At 43.0% G+C, this 22220-nt stretch overlaps 1 protein-coding gene across 5 annotated transcripts in view; it reads left to right on the top strand.

The window, feature by feature from the left end:
* Sptbn1 (spectrin beta, non-erythrocytic 1) overlaps positions 1-22220 on the top strand; it is a 167334-nt gene that overhangs the window by 94732 nt on the left and 50382 nt on the right. For all 5 annotated transcript variants that reach the window (XM_021176094.1, XM_029483162.1, XM_029483161.1 and 2 more), the window contains 4 exons: positions 10606-10757; positions 17651-17824; positions 20367-20458; positions 21993-22073. In XM_021176094.1, coding sequence (XP_021031753.1) covers positions 10606-10757; positions 17651-17824; positions 20367-20458; positions 21993-22073 — 499 coding nt within the window. The remainder of the gene's footprint in view (positions 1-10605; positions 10758-17650; positions 17825-20366; positions 20459-21992; positions 22074-22220) is intronic.

Below are 22220 nucleotides of genomic sequence, written 5' to 3'. Positions count from 1 at the left end.
GTGGATTCTTAAGAAATTTGAGATTGCTCTGTAGTTTTTAGGGAAAGAACTCTAAATATTTTAAAATTATATTTTATTCATTTATGTATGTGTGTGGGCATGGACATGCCATGGCAAACTTGTGGAAGTTCTTGGCATCAAACTTAGGTTATTGGCCTTGGCAGCAGTGACCTTACCTGCTGAGCCACCTCACCAGCCTGGGAAAGAACTCCGAGAACTCTGAAGCTCAGGACTCGGTTACTCGGTGTGATGTTTGGGCAGGAGAAATGTCCCCCATAGGCTCACATAGTTGAACACATGATCCCTGGGTGGCGTTGATATTGGAACCTTTGGGTGGTCGAAGCTTGTTGGAGGAAGTCTTCGGTGAGGATGGCTTGGGACAGGATCTCTCAGCTTCTTGCCCTGGCTCTCTGCTGCTGTTCCTTCCATCCCACTGTAGGCTCCCCCTTGGAACCATAAGTCATTTTTGATCAGGCAACAGAAAAATAATCAGTACACTCATTGTCTTGATGTGTAATGCTTGCTGTTCTGCATGGACTACGTTTTAGGCATTGGGAGAGTTGCCTGGCTAACCATGGAGCTACGAATTGGGTTAGAGCTTATGATTTAATAATTTACTTCCTAAATGAAAAGTAATCTGGGAAGTAAAATTTTGACTTGATACATTGGTATATTCTTTTAAATTAGGTCAAGCCAATTACTTGTCTCATCACTACAGTGTTTTACATTTTGTTTCTTAATCTTTTCACAGTCATTAGTTATTGGTAAAATCCCAGTGTAGCAGACAATCTTTGTCCTCCTTGGCCCAAACACACATGAAGTCTGTAGATACTGCATTTTAGAGTTTGACACTAAAGTTGAGATAGTCTTATTTATTAATGTCATTTTAACCCTGATAGTTTCTACAGTGGGCAGTGGTCACTGGCCAAGTGGGATTTAGGTGACTAATTTGTAATGTTGATTGAGACAGAGGCCACCTTTTAAATTTGTTATGTTCGTTTGTTTGTGGTTTCTTTAGACAGTCTCTGATAACCCAGGCTTCATACTCACTGAGTAGCCAAGGTTAACCTTGAACCTCCGGTCTTAGGTATGCACCCTCACACTTGTTATGTGGTACCTATGGCTTCAAGCGTGCTGGGGGAGCACTGTGCCCACTGAGTTCACCGCCAGCCCTAGCTGTAGGGAATTCTAATCTTGCCTGTATATGTGTGTGCCACATGATAGGTTGGTTTAGAGTTTAGTTTTTTTGCATTTTATGTGGGTGAATGTATGCCAGAGGTCAAAACACAACCCGGAGGAGTTGGTTCCAGGGATCAAACTCAGAGCATCAGGCTTGGCAGCAAGTGTCCTTACCTGCTGAGCCATCTCACGGACCCCTTAATTGCTCCTTAGAAAGCATCATTACTTAGGAAAACTATAACACACAGCCCACTCACTCCCACCCAGCCTCACATGTGCTGATACTAATCTACCTTTGGGTTTCATCTTTGCTGTGTCAGTTCTAGTATTCTGGCCTATAACTTAATAACTAAGGATCTGCTGTTTGTTTTGTGTATGTTGAAACTTTGCCCTAATATTTATGACTGTTACAAATTACTTTCTATTCACCTTGAAATCCATTTCACCCTCCTTCTTGGGAGGGTTTGGTGATGGAACATAATACCCTTCAGAGAAAGAATGCAGCCAGTTAGGAAAGCCAGCTTTGAGCATCTAGCTCTTGCTAATTCTCTTTAGGGTGCAGATGCTACGCTGAGCTCTGACTGGTCAGGTAGCCATATGGGCAAGGAAGAGACCCCAAGCCCGTCTTTTGCCTGTGGGTACTGTTACAGTAACAAAATTAAGAATGTATGTCACTATGGAGCATCAACTGGCTTAACAGAGAAGGTTGAAGTGGCATCTGATACGATGCCTTGTTTCTGACTAGCACAGAGTGCACGTTTGCTAAGTTGAGGTTGACTTGAAAGGGAAAGCTGATGATCGTGAAGCTAAATATGTCTGGTGGGGCATAACAACTACTTAGGAGGCTGAAGCGGGAGGACTGATAAATTCAAGGCTTGCCTGGGCTACATACTGACTCTAAGGCAATAAGTGATGCCCTTTCTCAGAAAGCAGAGGGGAAAGCTTAGTGGTAGCTTATACTGAGGCTCTGCATTCAATCTCTTCCACTGTGGCTATGGAGTTAGGGGTGCAGGATGTTCTAGCTTCTCCTAGGTTATACAAAAAATAGGCTATAGGCTGAAGTTTACTGACACCTATGTTAACTTGATACTTTAAGGTTTTCATGCGTAATTTGTTCTTTTGTGTATGTAGATAGATACAACATGTGTGCACATTGATTGTGGGCTCCACAGGACGACCTCAGCTGTCATTCTTTGTGTGCCATCCACCTCATTTTTGAGACCTTTTATTTGACCCCAGCACTTACTACTTAAGGCTAGACTGGCTGGCCAGCAAGACCCACAGCTGACCTGTTTGTGTCTCCCCAGTGCTACAAGGACATGCCACCACACACAGTCCTTCACATGGGTGCTGGAGATGGAAGTCAGGACAGACTGTCAAGATCTTCTTAGTCCTGTATGTTGTCTTTGTCCCTCCCCTCCACGGATTTGATCCTTAACATCATAAACTGGCTGGAGACGGATAGCTGTGTTCCTGTTTTCCTCTTGCTTTGGCAAGCTAATTAGTAGTATCTGTTTTCTCTGGGCAGTGTGGTGTGTGAGCAGGCTTTTGAGATTCTTTGGGGTTCTGGGTGAATTACCCAAAACACTGTGTGTCTCAGTTTCCTCCTGAAATTAACCCTGAGACAGAGTTAGTAGCGCCTAACACAGCTTCCACTGGTGCACAGGAACAGTGGCTGCTCCTCTCTCCTCCTGCCTTTTTTCTCTGGCTACTTCAGCCTGCTATGCTTTGTGGAGACAGAAAACAGTGGATTGCCAGCTTTACAATATAGTTTTCTTCAAGTGAAGCAGTTTTGAAGGGAACCATCTTCATGAATGCTTCTAAACATTTCACATGGAGTCTTGTGTCTGTAACTACACACCGTTTACATAGTTCTGACTTGGGCACTATACACTGTTGTTAATTCACATTGTCTCCTGGGTCTTGTTTTCAGTGGTAGTTCCATTTCTCCACCACTTATTTTCAGAGGAAGCTGTGGCCATAATCCCAACTTGCTCCACAGTCTTGGCTTCTTATAAATTATGATTTTAAGGGGTTCACTTTGAAGTAGAACTGGCAGGGACATAGAGGGGTTCAGTGTGCTTTCTGGGTTTATAGCTGCAAAGTGTCTGTCCTTGCTGTGCTGCTCAGAAGACAGGCTCTGCCCTCTGTCCATGGGCTTGTACCTCTGATGCAGGGTGCAGGTGCTATATAGAGCTCATAGCTGGTTTTATAGTCTGCAGATCTGCTGCATGTGCCATTTTGGATTTGTGGTGATACTGTGTTAATTGTAGGGCCCTAGGAATGCTTAAACAAGTGTTCTACATTCCTAGTCCTGCTTGGGCTTTCAGAATAGATGTTTACGTGTGTGTTTTGTTCATCATGGGGGACTGTTAGGAAAAAAATTTAACTCAGGTTCTATTTATACACCAACCAGCAAACATGAATTGCAGGCTCCAGACCAGTCCCGGGAGTACTGTAGTCAGAAGATGAGTTCCCTTCCTCCTGCTGCCTTAGAGCAGCTGGTGCTGTTATCAGTAGGACCAGTTGCTTGTTTGTGGTTTCCTGCTATGTCGTTGTGCATGCTGCTCCAGGAACAGCAAGATCTCCATCCCTTCTTGTCTTTCATTGGGATCTCTCAACCCTCTTAAAAAAGGGAGGAGGTGGGAAAGATTTTGCTTTTATGGATAAGTCATTAAAATTTTTAGTCTTATGACAATTGGTCTTGTTTGGATCTTGTTAATGTTTTCTGTTTTGTTTTATTTTATATTTTTATTTGTATGAGTGTTTTCCCTGTATTTTATCTATGTGTATCACATGCATTCCTGTTATCCAAGGAGGTCAAAAGAAGGTGTTGAATCCCCTAGAACTGGAGTTACGGATGGTTGTGAGCCCCCATGTGGGTACTGGAGACAAAACTCTGGTTCCTCATGTGCTCTTAACTGCTGGGTCATCTCTCCAGCACCAGTTGTTTTATTGATTACATTTAAAATTTTTATTTGATGTGTGTGTGTGTGTGTGTGTGTGTGTGTGTGTGTGTGTGTGTGTACTTAGAGGTGACTTTGTGGATGCCATAGTCTATATGTGGAGGTCATAAGAACTTGAGGACACCAATCCTCTCCTATCATATGGGGCTGTTAGATTTAGATATCAGGCCAAGTAGCGGTACTTTTATTTGCTGAACCATTTGACTAGCGCTATATTAATTTTTAAGTTTTATTATCTTATATAAGTGGGTGTTTTGCCTGAATGTATGTCTGGGCATCATGTAATGCTAGTAGAGGGTGTCAGGGAATAGCCTGAAACAGAGTTACAGTTGTGAGTTTCCATGTGGGTGCTCAGACTTGAATCTGGGTCTGTTGGAAGAACAGCTAATGTTCTTAATCATGCAGCCATCTTTTCAGCTCCTATGTAAATGTTCTCCTGTGTTCAAATAGCATTATGTGTGTGTGTGTGTGTGTGTGTGTGTGTATTGTGGCTTTACAGGTATAAGTAACAGTTCAAAACAAGAATTGTCAAACTCTGTAGGTTTGTTTTTTAGACATCTTTATCTAATTGTATTTACATTTTAGACATCAAAGAACAGTTAGAAAACATTTCAATTGTGAGAGGTTTATTGCACCACAATAATATTTAATTACTTAGAATATGTTTCTGTGCTTAGAGATTCCTTCCCTCTGTGATTTCAAGGGAACCACTAACTAGCTGCAGAAGATGTATTAAGAATATTCCTTTTTCCTGGGCCGGATGGCTCATGGTTTTAATAGCAGCACAGGAGAGGCAGAGGAAGGTGAGTTTGAGGCCAGCCTGGTGTACAAAGTTCAGGGCAGCCAGGGCTCTGTTACTCAGGGAAACAATGTCTCAACACCCTCCTCCCTAAAAGAACATCCTTCCTGGACACTAAAAGTGCTTGTGAAGTTTGTTGTGTGGCTGCCCTACCCAGTGGGTGGGTAAGGCTCTAAACAGGTGACAAATGGAGCTTTTACCCTGAAGAGGTTATAGGCTGGTAGAGAGAAGAGGACACTGGATACATACTGAAAAAGTAACAGATAATGGAATTGTGATTACTGAAACCCGGTAGGACTTCCCTCAGCAGGTCATCTTGGCTTACATCTTAAAGAAAAAAAAATTAGAGCAAGGAAGATGCCTTTGTAGTGAGAGCAGCAGTTCAAAGGTCGGGGAAGGAAGGTGTTTGTGTGTGAGTTCAGGTGATGAACAAGATTTGCACAGGACTGAAGCACTAGAGAAGTCTCTCAACAACATGAAACCTTCAGGAAGGTTCCTTGGTCCCCCAGGAAGCCACAATCTGTCAGTGCAGTAGGTAATCTCTGAAAAAGCACTGTGGGCCAGTGCTCAATAGTGATGCAAAAACTGGATCAGAGGGAAGAGAAGGGATCAGAGTAAAGACTTGGTTATTATTCTGAATTCTTTAATACAAACCACACTGTAGTCTGCTCTTTCCTTCTTTATAATCTTTGTTTTTCCTGTCACTTTTTAGCTTTTTGTTTTCCTAGATAAACTTAGTTTACTAAGTATATGGGAACTTACATGAGACACAGAACTTGACTGACTGTGAATTTCAGATTCGCTAGCCATGGGACAGGTCTTCATGGTGATTACCTCATCACCCCGCTTCCAGTCTTATAACTCCTCTTATTACTTTGAACCCAAGTCTGCATTTAACTTGGTTGGAAATTGTACCATTACCCTCTCTGGTGGCAAGCTATTGTGTTAGCACAATTGACTAAGAATCAGGTAAGAATAAGGATGTAATCTTAGCTGGGAATGGTAGTAGAACCTTTCTCTAGTCCCAGTAATCTGAAGACAGACCACAAGATTGCTATCAGTTCAGGGCTAGCCTCAGCCAGAAAGAAAAAAAAAATTCTTGATACTTAATCCACATACAATTACTATTTCTCTCGTTACTTTCTCCTAGCGTGTGTGATGCCTTTTACCTTCTTTCCTGACTCCTATTTCTTTCCATACCCAGAACTGGCACCTGGTGAATATGGTTACAGTATCTTATGCAGAGAAGTATTGCAGAGAGATGCTATGCAAGACCCTTGTGTTCATCAAAGCTGTGTTGTTTCCTATAACTTGTCTAGTTATGAAAATGTGCTGTTGTAGACTGAGTAGGTACTTCTAAGTACGTTAGGTACTTCTAATAGGGCGTGGTGACTGAGGGAATGTTCCTCACTGCTCTTTGGTTTGGCCACCAGGTAAAATCGTTGTTCTGTTCTAAATACCAAGTCACCCTCTTAAACATTTGCTATGAAATGAAATTTCAAGTTCTCAGATAATGTAAAGCAGAGAATCAGGGAGAGGCACTTAGAGGATGGGCTGAGTTTACTGTTCCCTCCTGTGTGGATGCAAAATAGGAGAAGTGTGTGAACCACCCTCCCCTCCTGACACCAGACCTACCATTCAGCCTGCTGCCATTGAGCCACTGGGCTCTGCTACAGAAGTCTTTTGGACTCTGTCTCCTTAGTAGTTGCTGTAAGGCTTTAGGAAACGTTGATGGAATGGCTTACAGTGCAGATGCATTGTGATGTGTTGTTGCTGCTGCAGTGCAATGAGAGTCCTCATGAGTCCAGTCACAGGATTGCAATTCACTCCTTCAGAGTGAATTGTCAGAACCGACGATTGTGTTACCATCTCTTGACAGGAGTTCCCTGTCTGCTTGGCACTTCTGGCTAGTTCATCTTTTGAGTTTGTAGAGCTAACAGCCTACCTGGCTGGATCTTCACACTCAGCTATAAGACAGTTTTCTTGGAGTGTATGTGCTTCTGAGAGGCTTATGAACTTGGTTTTGGCCTTTTCCCTCCCCCCACACTATCTAACCATGCGTGTTCTTTTTGCATTTTCTTTACTTTTAATTTCCCACCACTGTCTCTCTGGATGTGCTGGCTGTTGAAAAAACAGTCGTTGTGGAGGATGATATCGAGGAAAGCTGGGGGTCTTGATATGAACGAGGAAGAAACCTGCTCTCTTAGGCCATGGGCTACAGAGGCTGATCTAGTCTTCAGTTTCAAAGATGAAGCATACTCAGAAGAATTGGGCTAGGACAGTAAAGTGACGGTGACTCTGCCTCATGTAATGGGAATATGTTGTCTTCCCTCCTCACCCAGTTTATACAATGGATAATGTTGCTCAGGCACTGAGAGGCCTGGCTCTGGCACCAGCCTGCTTGAGTCAGTTCCTACTTCATGGGACGGTTGTGAGAATTATAGATGCTTAGATCTGGGCCTGGGCTATATTCACTGCTAAATAAGTGCCATTGGTTGTATTAAAAGCTAGAAACAAGACATGACCTTGGACAATCTGTTGTATAACCTCCTGGCACATATGTTTACATGTGGTTTTACAAACCCCGTCTGGGACTTTACTCATCTTTTTCATTTAGAGGATATTTTTGATTGGACCATGGACCTTGCACATGCTAGGCAGGCACTGTACCATTGAGCTACCCCAGTGCCCTCTTTCTACATCTGATTTTCAGTCAGGCTTTTACTACAGTGGTCCAGGATGGCTTAGAACCAACCCACTGTGTGGTCCTGTGCTTGTACCAACAGGCTCAGCTTAAAATTTTTAAGTGACTACTCAAGTGTTGAAGAAGAGATTATTTCACTCAAGAAAGTGCATTTAGATGGCTTCTAAAGGATTGTTCAGCCTTAGATTGTATGATTCTACCATCCCTGATAAATTTCTTAAGTGATTTGAGTTCAGAGTGCTTCTTTGGTGGGGAGTACAGCAGGAACAAATTTAATGAACAGTTAAAATAGTCTGGATACCTCATTGACTACTTTACAATCCTGTTTGATACTAGGTAGCCTTTAGACAAGCTCTTTAAGTTTATCTGTATGATTAGAATTGGTAACAGCCATACAAGGCCCTTCAAGGGTACCGGGAGAGTGGAAGTGGCAGGGGAAGCCAAATGCCCACCAACATACTGAGTCACATAGGATTGTACCTGCTTTTCCACTCTATCTCCAGCTTCTTGTGGAACTAGCATGCCTGCAGGCAACCCTTTCTACTGTCAAACTGTCAGACTCTGATGTAACCCACAGAGAAAGATGCATGAACAACACCCTAAATTCAAGTATTCTTCTCCAGCTCATTCAGTCTGATACACTCAAGTTCCTGCTGTAATTAATAAAAGCTCAGAACCTTTAAACTGAATTTCTCAGTCCTGGCCTGGATGATTCTTTGTTATAGAGGTTACCCTGTGCAGAGTATTTAGCCGTGTCCCTGGCCTCTGCACCCTAGCTACTAGTAGCGCCTGTCCTTCAGTCACCACTATCAAAAATGTTTATAAGCACTGCTTAATGTTCTCCAGGGACCATAGTCAACCACTGGTCAGTGTGGCATGTGAAGGGCCTCCGTATTCACCTTACTCATCTTGCTGTGATGACCTCATATTCGTAGGACTGGATAATGCTCCCTGTCCTCCCACTGCCTTCCCCTGTAGCTTGGCCAGCTGCAACAGCTTGAGCTTGGAAACCCTCTGGATTGTCTTCCATTGTCTCTGCCAACAGCCTTCTGTTCCTCTGCAGGCGTCTGGCTTATCTCCTCTAGCCTCTCTGGGATGGGGGTAGGAAGAGTACAGGCATGATGTCATTTGCCTTCCCAGGAAGGGTGGAACAAAGGACTGGGTCTCTAGGGACAGTTCCCTCCCTCTACTGGGCCAAGAGGTAGAATCTCACCCCACCCCCTTTCCTGCTTCAGAAGTGTGTTGTTCTGCACATACTTCGTTGTAGGATGACACATCTGCTGGCCTGGCTTTGTCCCTGCCCTTCCTCTGTATAGGATGTTGTTCATGTCCGGTCCTTGGACAGAATCTTTCTGCCTTTCTCAGTGTGGTGGGAACCTTTTTTTTTTTTTTTTTGTACCCTTCTTCAACTTGAAACTGGAGAAAGGCACAGATAGGAAGAATTAAACCTCTCATTCTTTTTACTTTTTAATTCCTTTCCCTCCCCCTTTCTAGAGCTTCTGAGGTACACTGCAGTTCTGGGGAGCCTCTTACACAGATCTGGGTGTGGTTATTCGAGCTCAGTTTTCTCTGCTTCCACCCCTGGCCTCTGTCTCTTCATGGAGGATAGGGGCTGGGATTGAGCTGTAACTCCGGGGCAGGGCTTCTGCTAATTCTGAACCTGAATGAATTCAACAGGATTTCTTTAATGTGTGAGTTACCCCAAAGGGATCCTGGTAACTGTGGAACAACATACTTTATACTTTAGTTTATTGAGAAATATTTTAACCTAAGCAGATTTCTATTTTGATCATCTTCTCTTCATAGATTGGGTGTGGTAGTGACTTTGAACCCCAAACCTTCATTAATAGCCTAGGATATCCATCAGAATAAAGACATTTCCAGCTCCTTGCAGCATATTCAAGAAACCATAATTTTAAAGAAATCAGACCTAAATATATTTGAATTAGGAATTACTAGTTTTCTAGGTACAGTCTAGGAAGTATCCCTAGCTTAATATTCTCTTGACATGGTCCGGACTACTCTTTCAGAACAGCCAAACTTTAAGCAAACAACAACAAGAACTACACTTGCCATTGTAGTGGTAAAGTTACCATTCACAATGATGATTGTAAGAATAATACATATGATCTCAACCTCTCATAGTATTACTGGCATAACTCCTTTTGCTATGCCCTTAACTGCCTTTTCTTCCTTCCCACAGCCCCAGCCTTTCTATTTCTTTGTTTCTGATTAGTCCTTATCCATGAAGAAAGGCCCTCTTTTGGATGGATAGGCTTTAGGGAAAGACTGGACCTCAAAGAACTGCTGACTGAAGCAGGAGGCGCAGGTGTCTTGGCAGGTGCTTGGCTTGGAGTACATCAGTAAAAGCTTGCCCAGTATGGTCTCTGCCTCACTGCCTTACTATGCTAGGTTGAATGGAGGCTTCAGCACAGCCTTCCAGATACTAGACTGTTTACTGCTCCCCAGGCCAGTCTAGGAGCCCAGTACCCGCTGACCATAGAGCCATCAATTTTACACACTATCTGGTGGGGTTTTTTCAGTACAGCAGTTGTTGGGTTTTCTGCTTTTTCCATCAAGTTGTATGTTGTAAACATCCATAAGGAAAGTTTGTACTAGGAGTAGGGCTTCTGCTCAAAGGGGCCCAGCTAGCACAGTCCGTGAAGCATGACACTCTTAAGCTTCAGGGTCATGGTTTCGAGCTCCACAGTGAGTGCCATCTGTAGCAGTGACTTAGTTAAACTGCTAGATTCTGCTGGCTGCAAACCTGGGAGTTGACTTGTGCAAGGGTTGTCCAAATCCCAGTATTCCCAGACAGTAGAGAGCTAAGTGGGGGTTTTGTTGGAATTTAGTTTTGCTGATGCACTCTTGCCGTGTGGGCCGTGGGGCTTTGCTGGCTTGCACCTGCTGTTGCCAGTGCTTGGTTGTTGGTAAAGTGAGTTCTCCTCTGCTTACAGATGAGCGTGAAGCTGTACAGAAGAAGACCTTCACCAAGTGGGTCAATTCCCACCTTGCGAGAGTGTCCTGCCGAATCACAGACCTGTACACGGACCTTCGAGATGGACGGATGCTCATCAAGCTACTGGAGGTCCTCTCTGGAGAGAGGCTGGTAAGCACAATCAATTGGGAAACATTTTTTGAACAAACAAGTATGGGCTTGTCTCTTGGTGAATTCTGCAATAAGAATGTTTTCTGGAGGAGGGCAGAGTGAAGTAGATATGCTGATTCTGGGTGGTGTAATTGAAACACGGCGCTCTGAGAGTGTAATAATGTTCTATAATGATGAAGCTTCCTTTCTGAGATGCCTGTGTATTTTGTAGGGAAGACCCTAGTTGATGGTTCTATTAAAGCACAGTGCTAGCAATGGAAGGGCCAGGCCTGGATGCTGGCTCTGAGATGATTCTGCCGCTTACATGAGACCATGGAAGGAGCTCTAAATTTATGTCTTATTGATGATTCTTTGGAAAATCTGAGCTGCCGTCTCAAGGTGGCACGACTCAAATCCAGTGGCCTCTGCCAGTTTTATTTTTTATTTTCCTCTTTCCTTTTGTTTGGGGGGTGGGGAGGGGTGATGGTACATGCTGATGTTTTTGTTATCTCCTTGGGAATGGAGCATCTGATACATTTACCCTGCTCCTCTGGGCAGAGAAATTGTTAGCTCGCAGTGAAAACTGCATGTCTGTGATTTTTGTTTGTATACCTTAAGCCAGAGAAGCTTGCTACTCACTGTGACTGACCCAGCAGGTTTTGGCTCGCCTTGGCTTGAAAACATATGCCCTATTTTCCATCCAGAGCGCATGTAGTTCCTTAGGTGGTGGTGCATCTGAGCCAACCTGATGCCTAGGGATAGAGCCCCAAAGCTGTACTGACATCGACAGGAAAATATGCCAGTGGTTGGTGTGGCTGCCAGAAGCGCCTCTTATTTAACTTGACAGCCACAGCAGATCCTTTTGCAGATCAGTGCACACACCTCCCCACTGCTGGTAAGAGACTAGGGCTTTGTTTCCCTCTCTTGAGGGTCTGTGAACAAAGCTACTTCTTTAAACATTCTTTAAACATCAGTAAAAATGAAGACAGTATTTTCTTTCCCCGTCCCTCTGGTCAGGAACAGGGTTTTGCCTTCAAAAGATAGTCAAGCCTCCTCTTATCTTTACGGAGTTCTGTCATGCCCTGCATTCCCAGAGTGCAGACGTCACCGCCTCAGTCTTCTAGATCAGGAAGCCCCTGTGCAGATGGCTTCAGGATGGTGGTGTTTTTGTGGAGCCGTGGTCCCATGCTGGGACAGTTTTGTTTATTGACTTCTTCAGGGAGACTTGTTTTAGAACCTAGGCTAGAGTGGTTGAGATATGCATCTTACAGAGAGTAGTCTTTACAACCTGAGTTTCCTTTTCCCATCTGTCAAGCCTTTTCCTCCCTCTTTATTTAACCTTGTAGATATGTTTACTTTTTTAACCTTGTAGATTTGTTTACTCTTTGATGCTTTGAAATGGTAGCTTTGACGAAATGGTAAAAGATCACACAGATAGGGATTGGTTTGAACACTTCCTTTTTTCTAGTACTGTCCAGTCTTTTAGGCTGTGTGAAGTAAAATGTTTACCTTTGCGTACCCAGAGCTCACGAAGACTGATGGTGATGACAATATCATCATATAATACATGACTGCGGCCTCACCTGCCTTTATCTACGTAGAGAAAGAAAAGAGAGTGGGTGGTTAGCTTGGTAGATTGGTTGGTACTGGTTGGTTGATTTCAGGACAGGGTTTCTCTGTATAGCCTTGACTGTCCGGGAACTCACTCTATAGACCAGATTGTACTCAAACTCAGAGCTCTACCTGCCTCTGCCTCCAGAGTGCTGGTACTAAACCACCACCACCCGTTTTTGTGTTGTGAGATAGGGTCTTTTATTATAGCCCAGGCTGGCTTAGAGGTGATAACAATCTTCCTACCTCAAGTTTCCAAGAGCAGAGATTACAGTGTGTACCTAAATCTCTGTTTGTACCACACACACATTCATTCTCAATCTCTCTCTCTCTCTCTCTCTCTCTCTCATGAGCGTTCTGTCTGTCTGTCTCTCTCTCAAGTTTTCTAGTGATTTAGAAATCTAGGAGACTAGGGATAGAGAATGGAAGACACCTGTCACCTCCACCCTCTCAGGCAGTCATTGTCAGAGAATTTTGTTTTCTTCTTTGATTTACTCCTAACGGCCATCTTTGGTTATAGAATGGGCAGTCTAATTGTTCGTGTTCTAGTGAGGGAAGCTCCTGCTGACTTGGGCATATTCTCTCTCTCTCTCTCTCTCTCTCTCTCTCTCTCTCTCTCTCTCTCTCTCTCTCTGGTGTCTGGGATTCTGGAAGAGACACAAGCCACACTCTTATCCTTGGCTCCTGAGGCTGTTAGGATTCAGTGAGCCCCAAAAGGACTCCTGCAAATTCAGATACCAAAGCTTCCTGTGTTAGTTAATGGCTCAGTTTACTCTGCACCTTCACTCTAAACCCTGGAGAAACAGACATCTGCAATCTGTCTGCAGCCCTGTCTCAGTTACTAGCATGTTAGTCCTTAGTCCTTCTCACTAGCTCAGCAGGGAATAGTAGACAAATGTTTGAAGGACTAGAATTTACAAGTTTACTTTATTAATGAAGTTTCAGGGGAAGTTCTATATGTATGTGTTTTTACTGAGTGAACCTGAAAAAGGGGGAGTTAGTTAATGATCTTGAACACAATCTGGATTTAGCCTAACAGAGTGAATTAGATACGTTTCAGGGGCTTCAGGTAGCCATCTGCCTTGCCATGGAACTTGATTCTGTTCTTGAGAAGAGAAATCCCCCCTCCCCACCATAGGGTTGGCCCAATATCCAAAATGTTCTTCCCATACCCTCATGTCAGGTATGTGGTCATAGAGCAATCAGACTATTGTTGATTGGGAATCAGTTAATGAGAAACAAAACCATTCCATTCCAGTGCCTTGTTCTGAAATCACTGCAGACGATAACTCTTCATGATGGTTGTATTTCAAAGTTCTATTAAAAATATAGACTACCCCTTACTCTAGCATCATATTGCCAGGAAAAAATGTGACCACAGAACCTGTGCCTGACACTCTGTTAACTGACTTGATCTCAAGGCCACATGAGATTTGGGACCAAAGTATGGAGTTTGACCTACCATATAATCTGCATTTGGAGAGAGGGACCTAGCTTAATGTCACTGGGCTTGCACTTAAATGGTGAAGTTATGCCAAAGGTCACAACCAAGGTCAGAACTTGCCTATGGTTGCAACCCTTCCATGCTTCTGTGACAAAGAAAAATTTTAGGGACGATAGCCAGTTTTCTGCCTTGCTGTTGCTAGGAGTGATCCTCTCTGGGTGAGGTAAATCTTTCCAGAGACTTGGGTCTTCTCCAGTGCCTGCTGTTTTCAATCACAGATATCATTAGGCTTGATTGCCTGCTGGTTACTGATATTGCCTTTATTTTTGTTGTCTTACTCCATTAATCAGTTTGTTTCTTAGAAGAAAAGTATACACACACAATGTAAGTATTTTGTTTTGTTTTGTTCTGTTGGTTTTGCAAATATTAAATCCAGAACAGCTTGAGCTAAGTGGAGAAGGTAAGATTTCATGTGAGATTTAAGCCTTATATCCCACGTTGAATTGTTTAGAATGAACTTTGTTTTTGTTTTTGTTTTTCTTTTCTTTCTTTTCCTTTCCTTTTCTTTTCTTCCATGGCCTTCGTTAAGTGATAATAACAAAAAAAAATTTTTTTTTCTTTCTGTTTCTATTAGAGACAGTGTTTTTTTATGTAGTCTTTCTCTGTAGACCAGGCTAGCCTCAAACTCAGAGATCTGCCTGCCTCTGCCTCCTGAGTGCTAGGATTAAAGGCATTGCACCTCCACGCCTGTCTTATGGTTTTTTTTTTGGGGGGGGGGGTTTTTGGGTTTTTTTTTTTTTTTTTTTTTTTTTTTTGAGACAATAGTTTTGTAGACTGATCTCAAAGCCAGCTTGTTTTCTAAGTATTATTTGTAAATGGGAAACTTTACTTTGTTTCAAACAAGCAGCCATGGAAAAACTTGTACCCCTCCTAATTTGGGGCGTACTTAAATAAATGTAGAAAGTGAAATAATGAGGAACCATATACTAAGGTGCCAGACAACTAGAGGCAAAGCCCTGGGGCTAGACAGAAAAGGAAAGGGCTCTTTAGATGAGGGCTCAAGAAACCTTAGGTAGTTGAGGCTCAGCTGGACCCAGGAGGAGTAGTGGTTCAGATAAGTAGCCAGAAGATAGGAAGTCAGGTTTATCTAGGAAGAAAGTATTCTCTGAAGCTCAAGCTGTGATAGACACATCAGTATCGTGTGATGAAGGTTTTTATTATAAAAAGGGGTTTTATTAGAGGACTGACTGTACAGTTCAAGTGTCCTGTTTAGTTGGAGTTTCTTTTAAAAGAATCGTATATGTGTTGTAGTGTGGCAGTGGTGGTGGGGTATGGGTGTTTTTGCCTGAATATATGTGAACCATGTCTGTGTTGCCTGTGGAGGCTAGAAGAAGGCATCATAACTGAAGATAAAGATGGTTGTGAGCTGGCATGTCGGTGTTGGGACTCTGACAGGCAGTGCTCATAACCTCTAAACTATCTTTCTAGCCCTGGAGAGTATATAGCTTTGAGGTTTACAAACTGTTGGTATGGGTGATACCTTATTTCTTACTGGCTAATGAGCTAGGTCCCTTGTTGTTTACTCTGACTTTAAGAACTTCAGGATGAGCTCAGCATTTAATAGGGAAGAATCTGGAGATAAGAATTTGGCTTTATATATGTATACTTAGTAGAGAGGTGCTTTTCTCTTGTAAGATAGGGTCTCACCATGTAGCTCAGTTTAACCTCAAATACTTTGTCCTCCAGCCACTGGTGTGTACTGTCTGTCATACTTTGCTCAGTAGATGGTGTGTGTGTGTGTGTGTGTGTGTGTGTGTGTGTGAGAGAGAGAGAGAGAGAGAGAGAGAGAGAGAACGAGAACGAGAACGAGAATGAATGAATAGAATATCTGTGATTAAAGCAAGAGTTGGTTGGTCATTTTTCTTGAGGCCAGTTAGTGTCTTTTCTGGCTTCCTCTTCACTTAACCAGATCATCAGGCACTTAAAATTCACCTTGCATGATGAGAAGTCCTCTACTCTGCCATACCTAGTTTGTGTTCTGTAGCTGTAAGTGACCACTGAGTTAAATGTCTTTGCTTTGAAGACCTTATAACTCAGGAACTGAGACCATCAAGACCCAGCAGGTAAAAGTGTGTGTGTGTGTGTGTGTGTGTGTGTGTGTGTGTGTGTGTGTGGTTATATAGGCTGAGGTATTTCCTAGGGGCTGTTGCTCTGTCTTAAATCCCGATGTAGTTCTAAGAGCATGAGTTTACCTTGTTAAGGACCTGGGAGGGACTGCCCACCCTACTCTTTGCTCTCAAAGACCTTAAGTCCATGCAGGGAAGGAGAATTCGCCCATGATTGCACTGATTCTGAGTTATGGCATGACCTAGCTAGCGGCTCTAAGGACAATTAGATTTATATTTTCAGACCTTAAAGTTAATTTACTCCATAATTCTCTCTCCTATGAAATGTAATGGAAGATGAAACTGGAGTAGAGGTTGGTAAGATTTGGCACAAGGAGTGTCATGCAAGGAGAAAAAGGAAAAACCCTTCCAAAAATATAAAGAAATGAATAAGCAGTGTGAGCTTTGAGAGAGAAAGTTGTGAAATTGATTCAAGGAGGGTGAGTGAAAACTGGCATTTCCTTAGAGGGCTTTACCCACTGAGACCCCTGGATCCGAGTCCCATTAACCCGATGGCCATCCTTGCTTCTATTGAATGGCAGTTGAAACTATCCTGTCAGTGATGATACAGCGCAGAAACGTGTGTGTGTGTGTGTGTGTGCGTGTGTTGCCAGGGAATAGGCCCATGCCACCCTAGAAATCTGATAATAATTAATGGGAGCTCCTCTCCTTGGCAGAGCTAGCAGCTCTTGAGGAGCAGCTTCAGGGGTTCATTATAGACCTGGTTCCTTCATGTTCAGTTTTTATCGTTACTATTTCTTACAACTTTCGAGGATGTGAAATGTTTTATAAATAGCTCTTAAAACTATTTGTTAAATGAGAACTGTGTTCTTTCCTTCCATTCGCATGGAAATGCATACTACTCTTTCTTATAGTCTGTATTCTTGTGTACATAAAGATAATGAGCTACTAGCTAGCTGAATTGATTAATTGAGCTCAGGAATAAAAGGATAAGAATACTTGTTTGTTGCTCTTAGTCATGGCTCTGCTGAGGCTTGAATATGATTAGCCATAAACCACCAAGGAGAAAGATGCACATGTCGTAGTGCTCTGCAGACAGCAGCTAGTTTCTCTTTGGAATCCATGTAATTAGGAGAAACCATTGTTATCCCTTGAGAATTGTTTATTGCTTTGAGAGTGTGTCTGAGTACCATACTAGACCTTAAACATTTAAGAAGACCTCTCTGAAGCAAATAGAGCGCAAGCTAGAAGAATTGGCATACTGTAATTTAGGAGAATTGGTGGGTTGGTGGTGGATACTGGACCTGAGACCTTGTGTGTTAATCAAGTGCTACTCAGCAGCATACTGAGCCTGCTTTGTTAAGGTTACTTTGAAACAGAGCCTCAATTAGTTGTTTGTTCTAGCCTCGAACTTAGGATCCTTTTGCCTCAATTTCTAAGTAGCTGGGATTTCAATCTTGTGCCACCAGGCCTTATAAACTTTAGTACTGACTCTCAATCTTAGGTCGTGCAAACAGTATTATTTACCTTTGCACTGATTCTCAGTCCTAGGTCATACGACCAGTGTTATTTACCTTTGCAGTGGCAGCAGTAGCACTGAGATTCCATGACCAAATGAATGCACACAAATTTTAGTTTGGGTTTGGGCACAAACCATGACAGGCATGTATGATTCAGGATAGTTCCTCTGCCCTTCTGAGTAAAGTGTCTCCACTCTGTTCTCTGGCTTTTAGCCTAAACCCACTAAGGGACGGATGCGGATCCACTGTCTGGAGAATGTTGACAAGGCTCTTCAATTCCTGAAAGAGCAGAGAGTCCATCTTGAGAACATGGGCTCCCATGACATTGTGGATGGAAACCACCGGCTAACCCTCGGCCTCATCTGGACTATTATTCTGCGCTTCCAGGTAAGGAGCTTGGCCTAAAGAATGTAGACCAGATTTCCACATAAGAGCTTTCTGTTCCACAGGGACCAGGCTAATGCCACCCTGAAGGAATGCCAGAGCTACCATGTTCTTGTACATTTCACTGCCCCTGGCATACGTGCCTTTCCTGTCTTAATGGGACTTGGTAATGTGGGTTCCTAAGGTGTACCTCTGAATAGCTGATCTCTGCTGTTTGGCTTTCAGTAGCCAAGGTCAAGCATTATGGCTAGTGCTGGGTACTTCTAGGCTGGCTAGACTTTGCTAAATTGTGGCCCGTATAGAATAGGGGCTCTGTTTTCACTTTCTCATTCCTCCTTAGGGTGCAAAGGAGCAGTTTTCAGGAGGAAAGGGCCAAAAGGCCTTTGATGAACTTGAATTGGTGACTATGTGATGGTGTTATCTCTGTATAGAAGCATGTATGAGATGGCTCCTTAATCCATGCAACTCCCTCAAGTCTTGGGTACAGTTTAGGCTGCCTTGGGGCCAGGGGCCCCAGGAGAAGCACCTCTGTTTAGTCCTGGCTCACGATCCTGGCTGTATGCTTTGTGCTCTTGCTCTTCAGTTACAGTTTGAAGTGCTGGAAGCTTGCTGCCCTGGTGTCAAATTACTCTACACACGTCTCCCAGAAGTCCCGTCTCTTGCATGAGTCCTTGTGTCCAAAATAATCTCACACAAGGGGGGATAAATAAAAATCAAAAACTGTCTTAGTTTTCCTGTTCAAACTCTGAAACCAGCCTGTAAATAATGCTTTTCCATCTCTGTTGCCTTCCTAAGATTGGTAACTTCCAATGAGCAGTGTTCTAGACGTCTCTGTGTAAAGAGGGAGAGTTACAAAGGGAGACAACTCAGACTTGTCATCTGTCTTCACTGCTGCGGTTGAGAAAGCATCTTAATTATTCAGATTCCAAGGCCCAGTTCCAAAGAGTATCAGTAGGCTAAGTGGGGAATTACTGTTGAAGATGACATCCATTGCCTTGGCCTACATTAACAGGAACATGGAAGGCCATTCTCATCATGGCCCCTTGACAGAGGATGAATGCCCGTGTCAGGGAGCTGGAGTACACGGTCTTTTTCAGACTTCTTACAGTGAACTAAGTTGAATAAACATGACTGTCGATTTGCCTTTTCTTCACCTCAACCTGCTAGTACATACTTTCTCCTCTTAAATCAAGAAGCAAAGGCTGCTGGTATTATAGCTGGCATTGTGCAGTTTCTTTTACTACATTTCTTTTACTGAGTCATTGCTTGTATTCTCACCTCTTGTCCCAAATTTAGTTAAAGGGGGCAAAAACACAGACTACAGTTAGGAACATTTATCTAAAATCATATAACTGATGGTGTCTCCTAACCCCAAGAACTAACATTTTTAGTGGGCATGGTAGAACAGTCCTGTAATCCTGGCATTTGGGCGATAGAGGCAGGAGGATTGGAGTTACTCATTCAAGGTAGTTTTCCAGTGCATAATTTGAAGCCAGCTTGAGATCCCATCTCAAAACAACAGCAGCAAGGAAAGAACAGACAACCAACTAACCACAGTAGTGCTGTGAGGTAGCCACTGTTGCCTTCGCTGAGATGGAAAAGCTGAGGTGCTCAGGTAGGAAAGAGGACCCCCTTCAGGGCCCAGTGGTCCTTCCCATGTGGTGGAAGGAAGAAACTAACTTCCTATGTTGTCCTTTGACTTCTTTCATATGTGTTCTGTGATATGCACGTGCTGTTATGCACAATGCAGGGGGTGTGGGGGGGGGGGAGCAGAGAGAACACATTTAGTCTGACCAAAAAAAAAAGAACTCATTTAGCTTAACTCTGGTACCATTAGATCAGACTTTTTGTTTAGGATTTTACTGCTGTGAACAGACACCATGACCGAGGCTGCTCTTATATAAGGCCAACATTTAATTGGGGCTGGCTTACAGGTTCAGAGGTTCAGTCTGTTATCGTCAAGGCAGGAACATGGCAGCATCTAAGCAGGCATGGTGTAGGAGGAGCTGAGAGTTCTACATCTTCATCTGAAGGCTGCTAGCAGAAGACTGGCTTCCAGGCAGCTAGGATGTGGGTCTTAAAACCCACACCCACAGTGACACACCAAGCATATACAACCATCACAATGTCTAATGTTGAACTTGTGGACTTACAAAATAGAGAGCGTGGAAGCATAGCATTTAACAGGTTCTGTCTATCTTATAGGAAATGATACATACTGTGCCTTCAGCAAAATACTTTCCTGGTTTCTATGAGAAACCACCCACTAGCTTGTAGTTTCAAAGATATGGGCCCCAGGGGGCCTCTTCATAGGTGCTACGGAGGCACTCATGGAACAGGCCATCCCCCTGGCTTTGTGTGTAGAATAGGAAACCTAGTTCTGGAAGGTCCGAGGTGAACCTGACAGTTCTTACTAACATGGAGAGCAGATAGCGTGCAGGGCGAGACTTCGATCTATTTCATATAAATGCAGACCTGTTTTTCAGTGGCTCTCAGGCTTATACAGCAGTTGGGTGATTGCCTAATATTTCTTCTTAAACTTTAGATCCAGGATATTAGTGTGGAGACTGAAGATAACAAAGAGAAAAAGTCTGCTAAGGATGCATTGCTCCTGTGGTGCCAGATGAAGACAGCTGGGTGAGTGTGTACTGGAATGACACAAGGCATCTCCAGGATTAAACACAGGGTTCCAGCACTAGGAATCCTCCAGGATTAAGTTCCCTGTCGCATCACTGCGAAGGTGCTGACAAGTGTCTTTTCATAGCTTCCGCTGAGATGTCTTGTTACCACATAAACAGTTGGTATGTGACATTTCAGAACTGGCTGTCAGAGTGGAAAGAGGTGTGATTTGTACTTGGAATGGATCTGATTTCCTTAGCGGCTGCATTCTCTTTATTGGAAAGCTCCACGGACAATTAGATCTTAAATTATAAAATTCTTGGAGCATTTCTTTTTTTTTATTTTATTATTATACCTTATAAGCCTTTTTTTTTCTTTTTTTAAAGATTTATTTATTTATTTTATGTATGTGAGTACACTGTAGCTGTACAGATGGTTGTGAGTGTTCATGTGGTTGTTGGGTATTGAATTTTTAGGACCTCTGCTCCCTCTGGTCAACCCTACTTGCTCCAGTCAGCCCTGTTCTCTCAGTCCCTACTAGCTCCGGCCCAAAGATTAATTTATTATTATATATAAATACACTGTCGCTAACTTCAAACGCACCAGAAGAGGACATCGGATCTCATTGCAGGTGGTTGTGAGCCACCATGTGGTTGCTGGGATTTGAACTCAGGACCTTGGGAAGAGCAGTCAGTGCTCTTACCTGCTGAGCCATCTCACCAGCCCTTTTAGAGCATTTCTAAGAAGCAAAAACCCATGTGTTTTTTAAATGGATTTGGGAGTTTTCTCCTTTTAACTTCTGCCATTTGGTAAACTTTACACAGCAAACTTAGAAGCAGTTATTATGTAAGCCTGTCCTTACAGGTTTTCCTTGTATGCTTTCACTAAAACCCAATTTGGAGATACTTTTACACAACTGCAACTTATTGTTGCTTATTGACATCGTGTGAATTCAGCTATACTAAACATGTAACATGGCTCAGTTTTCAGCCCTCACTGCTTTCCTGGAGAACCCAGGTTCTGTTGTCCAACACCCACCACTGGTGGCTCATCCTGTTCCCTCAGGAGTCTGTGGGCCCCTTCATGTACATGGTGCTCATAAACTCACACGAAACACACACATACATAAATAAAATTGAAGAAAATACATATTTCTAAATCCTGTAAAGTGCTGATGAAATTATTTCAGAGTCCTTGGTTCTTAATGAGAATCAGTTCTTTGCCAGGTTAATTAGTGTGTTACTCTTAAAACTACCTTACCTGGGGGCTGTGAGGTGGCACAGCAGGTTAAGGGAATTCAGTTCACATCTTATGGAATTGAATTACCAAGCAGTTGTAAAGAAATACAGCTGTCTGTTTTATTTTTATTTCAAGCAACCTGATCTTAAGGGGACATATGCTCAGACAAAATTGTCATTATTGAGATATGACCTTGAGTTTACAGTGAACATGAACACAGGCTTTTTTTTTTTTTTTTTTTTTTTGCATTTACCAAGGCATAAACCTTTATTTGGTAATTGTTGTTTTTGCTTTTGTGGTCTGTCTTTGACAGGTACCCCAATGTCAACATTCACAATTTCACCACTAGCTGGAGGGATGGCATGGCCTTCAATGCACTGATACATAAACACCGGTAAGTCTGAAGAAATCATGGAAAAGGTAGAAAGCTATAGTACCATTTTCTGTGGCAGATCTCGATGAGTTGTGGTATCTCCTGTCTGTGGGTTAGATACTGTACCATAGTAAAAATTCCTGCATTCATATTAGGGAGAATGTGTGA

Source organism: Mus caroli, chromosome 11, assembly GCF_900094665.2.
Source record: "Mus caroli chromosome 11, CAROLI_EIJ_v1.1, whole genome shotgun sequence".
NCBI classification, from domain to species: domain Eukaryota; kingdom Metazoa; phylum Chordata; class Mammalia; order Rodentia; family Muridae; genus Mus; species Mus caroli.
Note: the sequence above shows the minus strand (reverse complement) of the source record. Positions and strands in the feature narration are given on the sequence as shown.